Raw genomic sequence first — 17,215 nt, forward strand, 5'->3', positions numbered from 1 at the left:
AGCCAGTCTGGTTGTTGTTTAACTTTCCAATCAGAATCAAAACCCTGACTAATCATTTTCTTAATAATCTCTGTCTTTGAAGTTAGAGCTTCAGAGCAGAGCTGCTTACAGCATTTTGCTCTCTTCTACCTCGTTATCTGTATCAGGACTGATCAAGTTACTGATCAATTTACTCAATTTCTTAGCCATGTTTTAGTCAAAATTAATACTCACCTGAAAGAGATGGAGGCGGCAATCTTTAAACAACACAACTTTGGCTTCTGCTTGATGAAATTGCAAAGTATACTCCAAAAATCACAGTTATATACTGGTCCAAGCCAATTAGGGTCACAAAATTTTTATTTTCGTCGGGATCGTTCCTGATGCATCCTTGACCAGCCAACCCTATCCCTATCTCTATTTTGTCATATTTAACTAAAAGCTTCATCTCTAACTTCCTGAATCACTAAATTCGGGGCACCCCTGTCTGAATGGAAGAGTCAGAGAACTTTGGTTCATGAGACACTAGTAGCAAACTGGCTTACTAGTGACCTCCTACCCTTCAATAGGAAGGAGTAATTTCAACACCTTCTGCCTCTGGCTTTCAGTGTTCCTCCGACGACCTCAATGGAGTGGAGTCCTCCAACCCCTCAATGGAGTGGAGTTATCACCCACCATCTCCCTCAGATGGCGTGACACCAGTCTGTATCCAATGATCTGGTGCACCACACTCACGTCTGAGTGTGTACGTAAACTCACCGTCTCACTTCCCAGTTCTCTCAACCCTTCCAACCAGACAGCCCTAACAAAATAATAAAACAGCTTCCTACCTTGTTTTTTGTTTAGCCAGGGATGTCACCGAAGAATGATTGCTCGCAATTCCTCCACCATAAACTGTTGGGGATAAACAGTTTAGGACCCTTGAAACCAGATATGTTGAATAAAGACCCGGAGTCAGAGTTTCAGAAAAAAATAAAATAAATTGAAGAAAAATTTAATGAAGAATAGTTTGCAGTTTCATCAGCAGAAACCAGCTTCAAGTCTCCCAAGGAGTTCGTAGGCCGCTCTGCTTACATTCACATTTTCTCAATAATTATACTCTAACAGAGTCAACTAACTACGTCATTACTTCAGGTTGGATGATTCTGATTGGCTAAGAAAAAACAGACAAGATTAGAAATTTTCCACACGTGGACAGATAGTAAGAAGCATATCTCCCTTCGTCACGGTGATGACGAGGGGGACCCTGGATTTAGGTAACGGATATCCTTTTGGGGTCATGACATGGTGTCTGCTGGTCTCAAGCAGAATGCCAGTTGTCCAGTACAAAGGGACCTGCACAAAACACTTAGCACACATACACGATTCACAGCTTCTTCAAGGCTGAAGTTGATCTGAGATCTGCTCTGAGCAGGAAAATTTCCCAAAACATACTGATAACATGTTCTTTTCTCTCAGTGAGAGGTACAGAGGAAAATAGATGCTTTAACATACACTGAAGAAGTCATTCAAATATTTTAACAGAAATATAAATGTTGATTAATAACTTAAAAGATATATATTGAAGCGGCAGTGGATTCCAGAATCCACCCCTTCACAACAAAACGTCTGAATAATCAAAATCCGGTAAAAGATTTTGTGGTGTGTACTGCCGAATGTTCAGCAGTTCATCCCTGGTAAAACTGATGGTGTTTGAAAAACAGAAAACAGGAAAAACTAACAAAAACAGAAACACTGAAGAGCTAAGCACTGTGGCTGCCATGCGCGGCACCATTCTTATTGAATTTGATACATGCATGAGTTTGTATCATGTAGTGTGTCATGTCAAATAATGTACTTCATGTAATATGATTTCACTCCATACGAAACTTCAAAAAGCAATTGTTCTCTGCTGAAAAATATAGGTGTATGTTACAATTTTTGCACATCACTTTGGGTGTTCCTGCACACCCAGGAACCCTGCATCTTTCCTTCTTATAACATATTATAGCCAATGTGAGGTATTGTCCAAAACCTCGAAAAGTACCCCTTATCGCACAATGTTATTAACACTCCTGCCTCCTCTACGCCGTGTGTTTCTCTGCACAGGGCCCGAGCACCAAGAACGCGTTCATCCCAGCCCCCATTCACTCCGGCGCCGTCACACCAGGGACCTTGGGTGCTTCAGCAGCGGAAGATGCGAGCCAGGCCTCGGACCAGGACCTCTCCTCCGCCGCCCCCGGTCTTCGACGTCTCGACACGGAACCGCTTCTCCCCTCTTCGCGAGGCAGAACGCGACGCCGTGGTCATCGGAGACTCCATCGTCCGCCACGTCCACGCTACCACAGCCAAAGGTAAGGTGCGCAGTCACTGTTTTCCTGGTGCTCGTGTTCTCGATGTCTCTGCGCAGATTCCCGCGATCCTCAACGGTGTTGAGACCATCGGAGCTGTAGTGCTGCACGCGGGGGTGAACGACACCAGGCTGCGGCAGACGGAGGTGCTGAAGCAGGACTTCAGAAGCCTGATCGAGACGGTACGAGCCACATCGCCCGCTCGCATCGTGTCCGGACCGCTTCCGACGTACCGACGAGGACATGAAAGGTTCAGTAGATTATTTGTTTTAAAAGAATGGTTGACGTCTTGGTGTAATGAACAGAAGCTGCTCTTTGTAAATAATTGGAATCTTTTCTGGGAGCGTCCTAGGCTTTTCCGTGCTGATGGCCTGCACCCCAGCAGCATCGGAGCTGATCTTCTGTCAGAGAACATCTCCAAGACGCTTCGCACCATATGACTAGTAAGTCAAACCTCAAATCACAGCCTGTGTTCTGCCCACTTCATTGATAGAAATGTGAGTGTAGTACAGTCTATAGAAACTGTGTCTATTCCCCGAATAGTGAGGTTTAACAATAAAAATAAAGGATCTAGAAAAAACCTAATCGTGATCAAACCAGATTTTTGTAAAATTACTGAACAAAAACAATCTCTAAAACTAGGGCTACTAAACATTAGATCGCTGACACCTAAGGCAGTTATCATAAATGAAATTATCACGGATAATAGTCTTGATGTAATTTGTCTTACTGAAACATGGCTTAAACCAAATGATTATTTCGGTCTTAATGAGTCTTGTCCTCCTGGCTACCGTTATAAAAATAAATGCCGCATGATTGGCCGTGGCGGTGGTGTAGCAACAATCTATAGAGAGATACTTAATGTTACTCAGAGAACAAACTACAGGTTTAATTCATTTGAAATTCTTATGCTAAATGTTACACTCTCAGATATAAGTAAAAAGTCGCTACTATCTCTTGCTTTGGCTACCATTTATAGACCTCCAGGGCCTTATGCTGATTTCCTAAAAGAGTTTGCAGACTTTCTCTCAGACCTATTGGTCAACGTTGATAAAGCGCTGATTGTTGGAGATTTTAACATTCATGTAGACAATACAAATGATACGTTAGGGGCTGCGTTTACAGATTTACTAAACTCATTTGGGGTCGAACAAAACGTCACTGGACCCACTCACCGTCTTAATCATACTCTAGATTTAATTATATCACATGGAATAAATCCTACTGATATAGAAATTCTACCGCAAAGTGATGACGTCTCTGATCACTACCTTGTAACATGCGTACTGCATACTGATGATATTTGTCAAATTGCGCCACAATATCGACTAGGCAGAACAATTCTCCCGACAACTATAGATAAATTCACAAATAATCTGCCTGATCTGTCTCAGCTGCTCATCGTACCCAAACACGCAAATGATCTTGAGGAAATGACTAGCAGTATGTGCACCATTTTTACTAGTACATTAGATACTGTTGCACCGATGAGATTAAAAAAGGTTAGAGAGAAAAATACTGTTCCATGGTACAACAGTATTACTCGCGCTATGAAAAGAGAAACTCGTAATCTAGAACGCAAATGGAGACAAACTCGTTTAGAGGTCTTCAGAATCGCATGGAAAGACAGTTCATCCCGCTATAGAAAGACTCTAAAAGCAGCCAGGGCTGAGCATCTTCGCAAACTTATAGAGAATAACCAAAACAATCCACGGTTCTTATTTAGTACAGTAGCTAGATTAACAAATAAACAGATATCACCAGAACAAAATGTTTCATTACAGTTTAGTAGTGATGACTTTATGAATTTCTTTAATGAAAAAATCGAAAGTATCAGAAATAAAATTGTAAATGTACAACCTTTGACAGATTTTTATGATTCAGCCTCAATTATCGCCCCTCAAGAACAGTTGCAGTGCTTTACAACTATAGGACAGGAAGAGCTAAATAAACTTATTACTGCGTCTAAACCAACAACATGTTTATTAGATCCAATACCCACTAAACTACTGAAAGAACTGTTACCTGTAGCAGAAGAACCTCTTCTCAATATTATCAACTCGTCTTTATCTCTAGGTCACGTCCCACGATCGTTCAAGCTAGCAGTTATTAAGCCTCTCATTAAGAAACCACAATTAGATCCAAACATATTAGCAAATTACAGACCCATTTCAAATCTTCCATTTATGTCTACAATACTAGAAAAAGTAGTGTCGGTCCAATTGTGCTCCTTCTTGCAAAATAACTCTATCTATGAAAAATTCCAGTCAGGATTCAGGTCTCATCATAGCACAGAAACTGCGCTCGTTAAAATTACAAACGACTTGCTTCTAGCTTCTGACCAAGGCTGTGTCCAAATACTAGTGTTACTTGATCTCAGTGCTGCGTTTGACACTATAGATCATATAATACTCTTAGATCGACTACAATATTACACTGGTATTCAGGGACAGGCATTACGGTGGTTTAAGTCGTACCTATCAGACCGTCACAATTTTGTTTATATAAACGGGGAAAAATCTAAGATAACGATAGTAAACTATAGAGTGCCGCAAGGATCTGTGTTAGGCCCTCTGCTATTTTCAATTTACATGCTGCCACTTGGCAATATTATAAGAAAACATGGAATTAGTTTCCACTGCTATGCCGATGATACTCAGTTATATATTTCATCACGACCAGATGAAATCTCTAAATTATCCAAACTGACAGAGTGTGTTAAAGAATTAAAACATTGGATGACTAGTAATTTTCTTCTATTAAATTCAGATAAGACTGAAGTATTACTTATTGGACCAAAAACCTGTACACAGAATCTCTCAGACTACAATCTGCATTTAGAAGGATGTACTGTTACTCCATCCTCGACAGTTAAAGACCTGGGTGTTATATTAGACAGCAACTTGTCCTTTGAAAATCATATTTCATATGTTACAAAAACAGCCTTCTTTCACCTCAGAAACATTGCTAAAATACGGAATATGTTATCTATTTCTGATGCAGAAAAGTTAGTTCATGCTTTCATGACGTCTCGACTAGATTACTGTAATGCATTATTAGCTGGTTGTCCTGCTTCCTCAATAAACAAGCTACAATTAGTACAAAATGCAGCTGCTAGAGTTCTTACCAGGTCAAGAAAATATGATCATATAACACCAATCTTATCATCTCTACACTGGTTACCTATTAAGTTCCGTATCGATTATAAAGTATTGCTAATGACCTATAAGGCTCTAAATGGTTTAGCTCCTGTATACTTAACCGATCTTCTATCGCCCTACAATCCTTCACGCTCTCTAAGGTCACAAAACTCTGGACTTCTGGTTGTACCTAGGATAGCTAAGTCCACTAAAGGAGGGAGAGCGTTTTCACATTTGGCTCCTAAACTCTGGAATAGCCTTCCTGATAATGTTCGGGGCTCAGACTCGCTCACCCAGTTCAAATCTAGATTAAAGGCGCATCTCTTTAGCCAAGCATTCACATAATGCATCTCATACCAGATCAACTGCACATGACTATCTTTGCTTAAAGTTATGAACAGCAGCTACGCTAATTATTCTCCTTTTGCTTTTCTGTTTTACCTCGGGACACCCGCCCCGAGGTGACTAGAGAGTACATCAGCTTCAGTTTGGATCCAGCCTCTTAAGAAGACCTCAGATGACCATCACCTGTGAAGAGACGGCGCCAGCTCCTGCGAGGACTTCAGAAGACGCAATCATCTGGATCAACATTCACATTGCACAATCTCTATATCCTAATTTATTGTTAATGTAATTCATTTTCCAGGAGCTCTTTGCTTCTACCTTCAGTTAAACTGCTAACAGTGATTGTAATTTAATTACCTAAAGTATATTATTTGCTAACTACATTCTTTAAATTGTAATGTTGACATCCATTTTCTGTAAAGCTGCTTTGAAATGATATGTATCGTGAAAAGCGCTATACAAATAAATTTTGAATTGAATTGAATTGAATTGTTAAAAAAAACTGAGTTTCTGAACATGCAATATAAAAAAAAAAAAACTTCATAAAATCTGACAAAATACTTCTCTACACCTTGATACACATTTTTTTATGTACAGTTCATATTTTAAATAAGATTACTAAAGCAAATAATCTTGCCTTCTTCTCACACCATGTGCTCCTGTGACCATGTGTCAGAACAGGACTTTTGATGTTTATCTGATTACCCCCAGGGCATCCAAGATGTAGGTGACTTGTTTTTTCAGTAGAACACAAATGATGATTTTTAACTCCAACCGTTGCCGTCTGTCAGTCGTATAATACATGGCAATGGGAACTTCTTTTATAAGATTAAAAAAAACATGCACAGACAAATCCAAATTGAACCCTGCAGCTTTTTCTTATGTTTAATACTGTACAGCTACTTGCTTTAAAGAAATCAAAATGACTATATAAATAAACAGAACATGACTTGACTGCAGTGCTGAATTGCAAAGCTGGTGCAAAAATCCACATTGCAATGATCAAATGCTTCCACAAATGCTGTTTTCTCATGGAGTTATTTTTTTTATTGAAAGCCCATTTACACATTCATCTAAAATCCACCTGAGGTTTTTTGCCAAGTTACTGCTCAGGTATTTTGAACTTTTTTAAGCCCTAAGCAACAACTCTGCCTGAGTATATCAGGATGCTTATGTGAACCTCAAGGTTAGCTTTGATTCTGCAAGTCTTTCCACAGTGATGGCCCATGAAAGAATTCTCTCTGATGTGAGTTATATGATTCCTAAGGTGTTCACTCTGCTCACATATAAAACCGTTCTCTCATACATAAATGCTAATTTGGTACTTTAAGGTTTCTTTATAACTCTTTCCACACTGACCATATATAAACGGCTTCTTACCAGTGTGGATGTTCATGTGGTTGAATCTCTAGGATTCCTTTTTGGCTAAAGATTTTTCCACATTGTTGGCAGGTGTAAGGCTTCTCTCCCGCGTGAATTCTCAAGTGGTCTTTAAAGTGTCCTTTCTTTTTGAAACTCTTTCCACACTGAGAGTTTCTCTTCAGAGTGAATTCTTATGTGGTCATCAAAGTGTCCTTTCTGTTTGAAACTCATTCCACACTGTGGGCAGGTATAAGGCTTCTCAGTGTGAATTTTCATGTGCCTGTTAAAGCTTCCTTTCAGAGTGAAACTTGTTCCACATTGCTGGCAAGTGAAAGGCTTCTCTGCAGTGTGAATTGTCATGTGGCCTAAAAGGATTCGATGTACACTGAAGCTCTTCCCGCACTGAGGGCATATGTAAGGCTTGTCTCCATTGTGATTTCTCATGTGCTTGTTAAGGCTTTCTTTAAGAGTGAAACTTATTCCACACTTTGGCAGGTGTTAGGCTTCTCTCCAATGTGAATTCTCATGTGGACTAAAAAGTTTCCATGTCCACTGAAACTCTTTCCACACTTTTGGCAGTTGTGAGGCTTCTCTCCAGTGTGAATTCTCATGTGGACTAAAAAGTTTCCATGTCCACTGAAACTCTTTCCACACTGAGGGCACATGAAAGGCTTCTCTCCAGTGTGAATATTCATGTGCCTGTTAAGGATTCCTTTTTGGCCGAAACGTTTTCCACATTGTTGACAGGTGTAAGGCTTCTCTCCAGAGTGAATTCTCAAGTGGTCTTTCACGTGTCCTTTCTTTTTGAAACCTTTTCCACACTGAGAGCATGTGTAGGGTTTCTCTTCAGAGTGAATTGTTATGTGGTCATCAAAGTGTCCTTTCTCTTTGAAACTCCTTCCACACTGCGGACAGGTGTAAGGCTTCTCAGTATGAATTTGCATGTGCCTGTTAAAGCTTCCTTTCAGAGTGAAACTTATTCCACACTGTTGGCAGGAGTAAGGCTTCTCTCCAGAGTGAGCTCTCAAGTGGTCTTTCAAGTGTGCGTTCTTTCTGAAACTCTTTCCACACTGAGAGCATGTGTAGGGTTTCTCTACAGAGTGAATTACTATATGGTCATTAAATTGTCTTTTCTGTTTGAAGCTCCTTCCACATTGCAGGCAGGTGTAAGGCTTTTCAGTGTGAATTTTCATGTGCCTGGTAAAACTTCCTTTCAGAGTGTAACTTATTCCACACTGCTGGCATCTGTAAGGTTTCTCTCCAGTATGAATTCTCATGTGGGCTTCAAGGTTTCCTTTTCTGTTGAAACTATTTCCACACTCTTGGCAGATGAAATTATTTCTAGTCCCTGTCTTTTCAGTCATTTTTCTAGAAAAGTCTTTTCGGTCTGTGAGCAACTAAAATATTTTTCTTCAGTAATGAAATCATGATGATTGTTATATTGATCTTTCTCTTTAACACCAGTTTATTGCACAAAGCAACAGACATCAAAACATTTATTCATGTTAAGCATCTAGCGGAACAAGAGAAAAACAAAACAATGATATAAAAATAACCAACATATGTAACACCATTAATTGTTTAAATATAAGAAAAATGTCTACCATTTAATGATGTTTATTTTCCAGAGAAACAGTTTTTGGGAAGAATTTCAATCAGGATTTAAGCCCTATCATTGCATTGAAACTGCTTGTTGAAGTTACAAATTACCTGCTTTTACCATCAGATTGTGTATCTTAGCAAAATAATGACAATAATAATGGTGGTGGCTACTGTGACTCTTGATTGCAATGTGCACATTTTGATAATTGATCTGTAGAGTAGTCTACAATCACTGTACTTTGCTTGGACTTCATGCATCCTACTTATCAATCAACTTATCTAGCAGTTTAATGATTTTGAAACCCAAAACACTATGAGCTTGGGATTCGACTCGGACAAGACCCAGAGGTCTACACAGCAGCAGACTCGCCTGACATCACTGATCGACGCAGGGTGTGGTCTAAACTGTGTAAAAGACTCATGCAGGGATTATCATCAGACTAAAGGCTAACCCCTACAAACCTGGCTAACGTCCATTCTTTAGAAAACAAAATGGATTATTTATGACTGAATTTAACCACTCAACATCTCAACTGTCAGTGCAATGCAAAACACTAATCTGGATTATGTTTATCACTGGGCACTTTCATCAGGGCAACCTGAGGACTGTACTATTGCATTATTACCAACATGTTAACTTCGCAACCAGGGGAGAAAACAAATTAGATTGGGTTTACACAAACATAAAGCAGGCCTTTAGGGCAGACCCCCATCCCGACCTTGGAAATTCAGACCATTTTTCTGTTATGCTAATGTCAGCATACATGTCTTGCTCCTACTAACAAGGAGCAAGACATCTATGAAACAGATAAGGACTTGGCCAAAGGGAGTGGTATCAGCACTCCAGACTGTTTTGAATGTATGGATTGGAATGCTACCACTGTAAATCAGCACATCAATCTAGGGGAGTATGCCAAGTCTGTGAAAGGATTTATATCCAAGTGTGTTGAGGATATGAGAATATCACCACATGTGCCAACCAGAAACCCTGGTTCACCAGAGAGGTACATATGGTCCTGAAAGCATGTTATGCTGCATACAAGTCTCTGGACAAAGAAGCTCTTCGATCTGCTATAACAATTTTGAACGGGGGTGTGAGAGCAGCAAAGTGTGCTCATGGACAGAAAATCCAGAGTTAATTCTCTGACATAAAAGTTCCCAGGTTCCTGTCTGTCACAGATCCTATCAACAACCCTGTAATGACAACAACAATGAAATCCCCTTCCAGCCCTGATGATGCAGTACTCTTGTCTTGACCCAGTTGTCATCCAAAAGACCCTACGTAAATTCAACCCATAGAAATCTGCAGGTCCAGGCAACATACCAGTATGTGTACTACAGGGTGTGTCAGTTGGTGTGGACTGAACTGACAGAAATCCTCACAGACATCTAAACATCTCACATGCTTCAAGGCCACTATCATCATACCACTGCCATGTCACCAGCATCAATACTCAGTGACTACAGCCCGATAGCTGGTTAAAGGTCACATCACACCCATACTCCCGGCAGCACTTGATCCACTTGGAAATCCACTTGGAAAATACAATGGCAGCACGGTCACACGCAGCAGCACAATGCTCTTCATATTTGTCCACATATTTAGTGTACAGCAGATCAGATCAAATTCACAGGCAAACTGACCGTACTCTCCACAATTATTCTACCGGACAGAGACACTCATCTAAATACAGAGGCTTCTAAATCTCTGGGGGAAATGATATATACCACAAAGGCACAGAAGACGTAAGAGGTAAGCAAGTGGGGTACGAACATGGCTAAAGGCTAACCCCTTTAAGCCTGCTATTTCAGGCCTTTTTCTCTCCAACGCTCAGTCGTTAAATAACAAAATGGATGAGAGAAGATTGTATTACTTCGCAAAGCTTGGACTGTTGTGCAAAGATAATAAGGGAGATGTGGTTGGATGCGAACACCCCGGACACTGCAATCAAGCTAGCAGGCCTCATAGCCTAAACCAGAAACCATGGCTAAATAATGAGGTAAGTGGGCTTCTCAGGAAATGGGACTTAGCGTTTAAATCTGGAGACTCACACACCTACAAGGAAGCTTGAGGCAGATTGAGGAGAGGCATTAAAGAAGCTAAGCACCGATAGAAGAAGCACCGATAGAAGTAGAGTACTTTAACAGCATGTGGAAGGGAATAAAGACAATTACCTGCTATAAGGGCAGCTATCCGATTTTGAACAATAGCACATTCCCAGACACACTGTACCAGTTTTTTGCCCGCTTTGACTGCCAGAATGGTGAGAACAACTGTCCTGTAGTACAGAGATGGTACCGTCCATAAAGTTAAAGCAATGCCAGGTCAAATCTACTCTTCATACAGTTGACAGACATAAAGCGGCAGGTCCAGATGGGGTGATACAAAACCTGGCTCTGTGCTGGCTCTCTAGCCTGTAGAAAGGCAAACCGGTTCTTAGAAGGCTCGTCAGTTGAACCAACTCCGAACTGGCACTAGCACTAGCTCTGAACTAGCACCTGGTTCGTGCTGGTGGAAAGGAGGTAATTTACAATGCATAATAATGCATAATATTAGTATGCCTATATAGTTAATTTTAATTACATAGGCCACCATTACATTTTATTTCGATAAATAAAAATATTGTAAAAAAACAAACAAACAAAAAAACACATTATTTGTTGTTTGTCACATGTAGTAGACCATTTTTGTGCCGTAGGTAATAGGAGGATTTTCCACCCGGCTACCACCGCAAGTATACTTCAAACCTGTGGGAAGCACTGGAGTCTCTCGCTCTCCACACTTGTGGAAGGTGCAGAGAGAATTTTAGTTGCCGTGGCTGACGTGGTTGGTGGACTTTCTAGTTCAGCAGTGGATTTTCCAAACACTGAATAGTTGGCTCAATGAGGTAGGTTTGCATTTCAATGTGTGCACTTGTGGTGGTTGACTGAGGATCAGATTCCACTGTGCTTTCTTCCAGGATCCAGTAGCGTTGAAACTATGTTTAGTGGCACAGATTCCACGTCTCTGAAACGTCTGTTCACAGCTTCAAGGAGGGTGCCTGTCATGGTTTTACTTTCCTTGTCGGCCTCGTTTTCTTGTGTGAGAGCGTGTTTAAGGACAGTGATGATAGGAATGACATCAGATGCAGAGGCTGATGAAAAGCTTACCTCTCTTGTCAGCTCCTCAAATGGGGCTAGAACCGCGATGGTCTTTTCCAGTAGCCTGCACTGGTTTGCAGTCAATGTGGCGGGCAGTTGGTATTCCGCTGTGTATGCACTCAGGGGCCGTTAATGTGCAATGAGGTTCTCGATCATATAAAAGGTGCTTTTCTACCTCGTTCGTACATCTTGTTGTAGCCGCTTTGACGGCATATTCAGCTCCACTTGAATGTCCTCCAAGTGTGAATAGGCAAGTGGTGAGTGTTTGAAGTGACCCAAGATTTTTCTGCTGATAGCCAGTGCGTCACTTACACAGCAGTCTCTCATTCACAAGAAGTTGCAGGGTAAGTGCGATGCATCCCAAACTGGGAACTCCAAGGCGACCCATTGCTTTTATTATGACATGAACTTTACTCTTATCAACTTTCCATGTATTTAACGTCTCCTCCATTGCTACAGTGATGGACTCTCCTGTGTGAGAGCCACAAAAATGTTTAGCCTGCAGCACTGCTTTTTGCAAATCAAAGTTCAAGTCGATCCACTGTGCAGTCAGGTTTAGTAATGACATTGGACACACGTCTGAGCTCCAGATGTCAGTTGTAAAGCTAATCATGGCAACATTTTCCAGAGGGGATCTAGCACAATGAATTCAGTCACTTTCTCCATTATCAGCTTGGCTTTGTTGCTGTCTGGGGGGGAGTTTCTCATGCTTCTAAATTGTTTTCCGCAGTGTTTGTTGTTGAGGCACACTTTTCTTCTTGGCACTCGTTGCCTGTATAAATTCAGCATACTCCTTTCCATGATGCGTTTGCAAGTGTTTAATCAAGTTCATGTTGAAGTTGACTCTGCTGCTGTGGATATATATGTAATTCCATACAGCTGACATGATGACCACTGACAGGTCTCACCTCTCACTCACGTTCTAGCTACTGTTCATGTGTTGCCAAGTCTGCAGTTTCACCTCCCCCCCTACGAAACATGATTGGACTAGTTTGTTTTGAGTAGCAATTGGGAGGGTTTTGTTTTGAAATCCTGGTAACCCTGCATGACGCATGCTGCTCATGTCTCTTACGGCATGTCGATCAGATGTTGTTAAGCATTTGTATGACAGTTTAGGACTAAGGTCCGTGCTTGTATTGGATTATACTCCCTCGACTCCTATGATATCCGATCCAGTGGATATCGGCGCACCCCTAGTAGAGAGTACTATGAATTGTTCGCACAGTAACTGAATTTCAAAACTGCTAAAAGAAAAGGCTCAAACTATTGCATAAAAATTATAAAGACAAACAAATTAAGTAATTAATAGTTAATAATATAGAGTATTGTAAAATCCAGAGTATTGTACTATAAGTATATATTTTGGTGGATCCAAAATGGTCAATATTCATATTCATGCATTTTATTCATATTTTATGTTAATCATTTATGACTTATGATTTATCAATATTACTTTTGATTTCATATATTCATGTACTCCTACTCCATATATTAATCCTCATCATATTTTCAAGTTATTTTTCTTTTATATTTAAGAGTATGTATGCTTATTATATTCAATTGTTCTTCAAAGTGTTCCAATATGACAGGTCATGTTGACACGTTTGTGGTTAGATATTGGACGCCTGCCAAGTACTGCAGAAGCAATGGTGTTTTCAGAATTAATTGCTCATTTGAATTCTATGTACCTTTGTATCAAAATATGTCCATTTCTATTTCTGCTGACATGTGATAATGTAAGATCTGCACGATTCCCTTAAGGGTGTCAAAACAACCCCTATATCTAATTTCATCTAATTTTTGACATTTGACCAGTCTATGACATAATGGATATTTGACCTTTTCTTATTAGCCAAAATATAAGTTTGAGTGGGATGTGAGTTTCCCTATGCTTATGTTATAAAACGGACTGGTCTTTGATAGCTTAGCTTTTCCTTTGCTTTTCTTTGCTCTTCTGTTTCTTCTCTTCTACCTCTCATTTCATTCTGCAAATGTCTTAATTTTATTCCATCTTTCTGTATATTCTGATCTTCATCTATTAGATACAATACTCTGGATTTTACAATACTCTATATTATTAACTATTAATTACTTAATTTGTTTGTCTTTATAATTTTTAATTAATAAATTTGTCATTGATTATTCAAATTTGATCTCTGACATAATCATTGCTGGACTGCCTGGATCACATTTTCTCAAGTTTTTGCATCACATTTATATATAAATATATTTGTTTTTCATTAATGTATAAGTCATATGTGACTTAAAGTCATGAATTAACATATCAGCCTGACTCCTGTTTAATGTGAATGTCTACCAAGCTAGAAAGCTATTGGTTTATTTACAGTTGTTGCACTGGTCCAAAATTATTTAGTAAATAATTCTCTACATTTGTGTCTGTATATTGTTCTACAAAGTAAGGAAAGTAATGTTTAAGTCAAGCCTGATGCCTTTCACAAAAGAATGATACCAGTCTCTTCTACACAGTGAGGCACACAGTTTATATTCAGCACTGTTTGTTTGTTTTATTTTAGTATTGGATCAATACTCTGTATTGGCAAATACTGAATCCCAGGTATCGGAAACGGAAGTGAAAAGGCAGATCGGAGCATCCCTAGTTGTGGGTGTATAGTTGACATGTAAAAGTCTAGATCCTGAATATAAGATGACCCTATTTTTCAGATGTATTTAAAATATATAATAATAATAAAACTGTCTTATATTCGGAACAATACGGTACATAAACTTTTAAAAAATATATTCTAGCTTTATGCATAATTTTTTTAATCAACACTTGAATGTGGTTAAGTTGCATTAATAAAAAGCAACATTTTGAACAATTTTGAATGTTTTTGTCAAAGACTACATCTGGATCAGATGCAGATTAGGACACTCTTCAAAAATATTAATTTCTGTAGAGCGGGACATTCATGTGGATCAAATGACTGAGTTCAGCTTTGAGAATGAAACCAACCTGTTTGTTCCTCAGTTTCTTCGTTTCACTCTGAATGTTTCTTCAATCTTCATGTCTTCAATCTCCTCTTTAATAAACGCCATCTTTAGTGTGATGTGGATCTCAGTCACTTCATCAGGAGTTTTTCTGTGTTTAAGATGAGAATAATTAACAGAAAGAAAAATAAATCCAAAATGGTGGGTGCGTTTCAATCAGCTCTAGTTCAGTGCAGAGAGAGTCAGAGTGAGAGTTAATGGACTTAAATCACCTGATTAAAATTTATGATATTTCATATTTATGATTTATATTTCGTATTCAGTTATTTGTAAATCAAATTTAATAGATTACACTTTCAATGAAAACAATAGGAGTTGGTTTGTAAAAGTTGTCATCACTCATTTGTGTTTGTTGTTCTCGTTCATTTACACTGTTTGAGCAGCTGGTGCGGTGATTCGAATCACTGAATCATTTTACAAAGCAATTGATTCAATTGACTCGAAGTTTAAAAAAAACTTATTTCCAGTACCTGAATTCATGTTTCCGATAAACTGATTCACGTTTGAGAGCTAAATGAGACGCTCATTTTCTGTTACTCATGAGTGGATGTGATTTACTCCGACAAATAATTCATTAATGTTAATAAAGCATTGCAACTTTACTTTCAATAATGGTTAATTTATTGTAAACAACTTGTAAAAACGATTCCCATTCAGTCGGTCACGTTCGACGTACGTCGGACAGACCGACGAATAGGAATCTCGCTAGAGAGGCCAATCTACTTCGAGTGTAACTAAACGAGCCAATGCACATTGGCATGCAATCATATGCATCAGCTGCTTACCTCGCAGTGCGGGTATATAATGAGCAGCAGGTGCGTTGCATCTTCAGCTTTTCGCTTCGGAGCCAAACCTTCCATGAAGACAGCTACTGAAAGCGAGTGTGGTGAACGAGTCTCTCTTCAAGACGTCTCTTTGTTGCGAGGTGCAGGCGGACAGCGCAGCAGCGGGGCCGATTCTCCTTTTGTTTTTGCCTTTTGTTTGATTGAGCAAAGCTGTAATCAGCGTGAAGGCCGTTCTCACGGCTGGTGAAACGGTGCACCTAGAGCGCTAAAAAGCTGTTGTTACAGCTGGTAAGAGGAGCGCCTTCAAGGAGAGTGCACACGACAGGCTGCACATTCCCTGTCTGTGCTGCAGCGGCTATTCCCCTGCGTGCTTCAGCACCTAAAAGAGTCAGTCCTTGAAAGAGCTAACACGAGTAGTTCGCGTCTTTTTAAAGATGTCGTTCTACTTGTGTGTTTCTGGATGCGGTCGTTACCTGGCGCCTCGGGATGGTCACCAGCGCTGTATCGCGTGCTTGGGCTTAAGGCACGCTGAGGCAGCGTTTGTGGATGAGTCATGTACCCATTGTGGGAAGATGACCATCGCGGAGTTGCGGTCGAGACTCCACTTTCTGCAAAGGGGTGGAGTCCCGGTCCCGACGCCTCGCTCCAATCCTCCTCAGAGGGTTGCTGCGAGCGGCGGGGCTGGTGACTTGAGGATAACGGTGAGCGCGCTTCCTTCGGGGAACCAACCCCCTAGGAACCCTCCCCCTCGTGCGCTCCGCAGCCAGTAGAGCTGCCCGCGGAACGTGGTGGACCACCCCAGAGGTGTGTACCATCCGTTTCCTTCGGAGCTCCCCCAGACGACCGGATGTCGATCGCTGCATCGGAGGGTGAGCCTGATGCTTCTGGGGAGGATGAGTCGGCGCAGTTGCCTCCTTCGGGGGTGACAACTGTGCCCGACACGGACCCGGAAATGATGGCTATGCTTTCCCGGGCCGCCAACAGGGTCGGGCTCGCGTGGAATCCTCCACCGTGTCCCGAACCCTCGAGGTTGGATGACTGGTATCTCGGGGTGGCCAGGGCTGGTTCTCAGCCCCCCACCCCAGTGCCCTTCTTCCCGGAGGTGCATGAGGAGCTCACAGGCACGTGGACGGCACCTTTTACTGCCCGAAACCGTGTCGGTGGGTCCTCCTCCCTCACCACCCTTGATGGCGGGGCAGCGAAGGGTTACACGCGCATACCCCCTGTGGAACGGGCCGTTGCTATGCAACTGTGCCCTAACTCCACCTGGCGGGGGGAGCCGTCTCTCCCTTCCCGGGCCTGTAAGTACTCGTCGGATCTTACCGGCAAGGCTTATCAGGCCTGTGGGGAAGCTGCCTCTGCCTTACACGCTATGGCGTTGTTGCAGGTCCATCAAGCCAAGGCACTGAGGGACCTGCACGAGGGTGGTCATGATCCACAAGTTCTCCAGGAACTTCGTGCCGCGACGGACCTCGCGCTTCGAGCGACGAAGGTTACGGCGCGGTCAGTGGGTCGTGCGATG

General features: G+C 41.1%; 3 protein-coding genes across 10 annotated transcripts in view; all 3 read right to left on the reverse strand.

Annotated features, from left to right (window-relative positions):
• The window catches only part of LOC137024903 (tripartite motif-containing protein 16-like), a 64,905-nt gene that overhangs the window by 18,839 nt on the left and 28,851 nt on the right, over positions 1-17,215 (reverse strand). For all 8 annotated transcript variants that reach the window (XR_010895796.1, XR_010895791.1, XR_010895797.1 and 5 more), the window contains exon 7: positions 14,874-14,999. The gene's annotated coding sequence lies outside the window, so the exon portion shown is untranslated. The remainder of the gene's footprint in view (positions 1-14,873; positions 15,000-17,215) is intronic.
• Positions 7,286-7,600, reverse strand: LOC137025227 (gastrula zinc finger protein XlCGF67.1-like). The gene has a single exon (XM_067393251.1). The coding sequence runs from the start codon at positions 7,598-7,600 to the stop codon at positions 7,286-7,288; it is 315 nt and encodes a 104-aa protein (XP_067249352.1).
• Positions 7,625-13,931, reverse strand: LOC137024914 (gastrula zinc finger protein XlCGF57.1-like). Its single transcript, XM_067392868.1, has one exon. It carries the CDS (start codon positions 8,518-8,520, stop codon positions 7,633-7,635), a length of 888 nt encoding a protein of 295 aa, XP_067248969.1. The 5' UTR covers positions 8,521-13,931; the 3' UTR covers positions 7,625-7,632.

The sequence above is a fragment of the Chanodichthys erythropterus genome, chromosome 8, assembly GCF_024489055.1.
Source record: "Chanodichthys erythropterus isolate Z2021 chromosome 8, ASM2448905v1, whole genome shotgun sequence".
NCBI lineage: Eukaryota > Metazoa > Chordata > Actinopteri > Cypriniformes > Xenocyprididae > Chanodichthys > Chanodichthys erythropterus.

Coding starts and splice junctions, on each gene's coding strand:
- LOC137025227 (XM_067393251.1), bottom strand. CDS start 7,600: ATGAGAAATCACAATGGAGACAAGCCTTACATATGCCCTCAGTGCGGG.
- LOC137024914 (XM_067392868.1), bottom strand. CDS start 8,520: ATGACTGAAAAGACAGGGACTAGAAATAATTTCATCTGCCAAGAGTGT.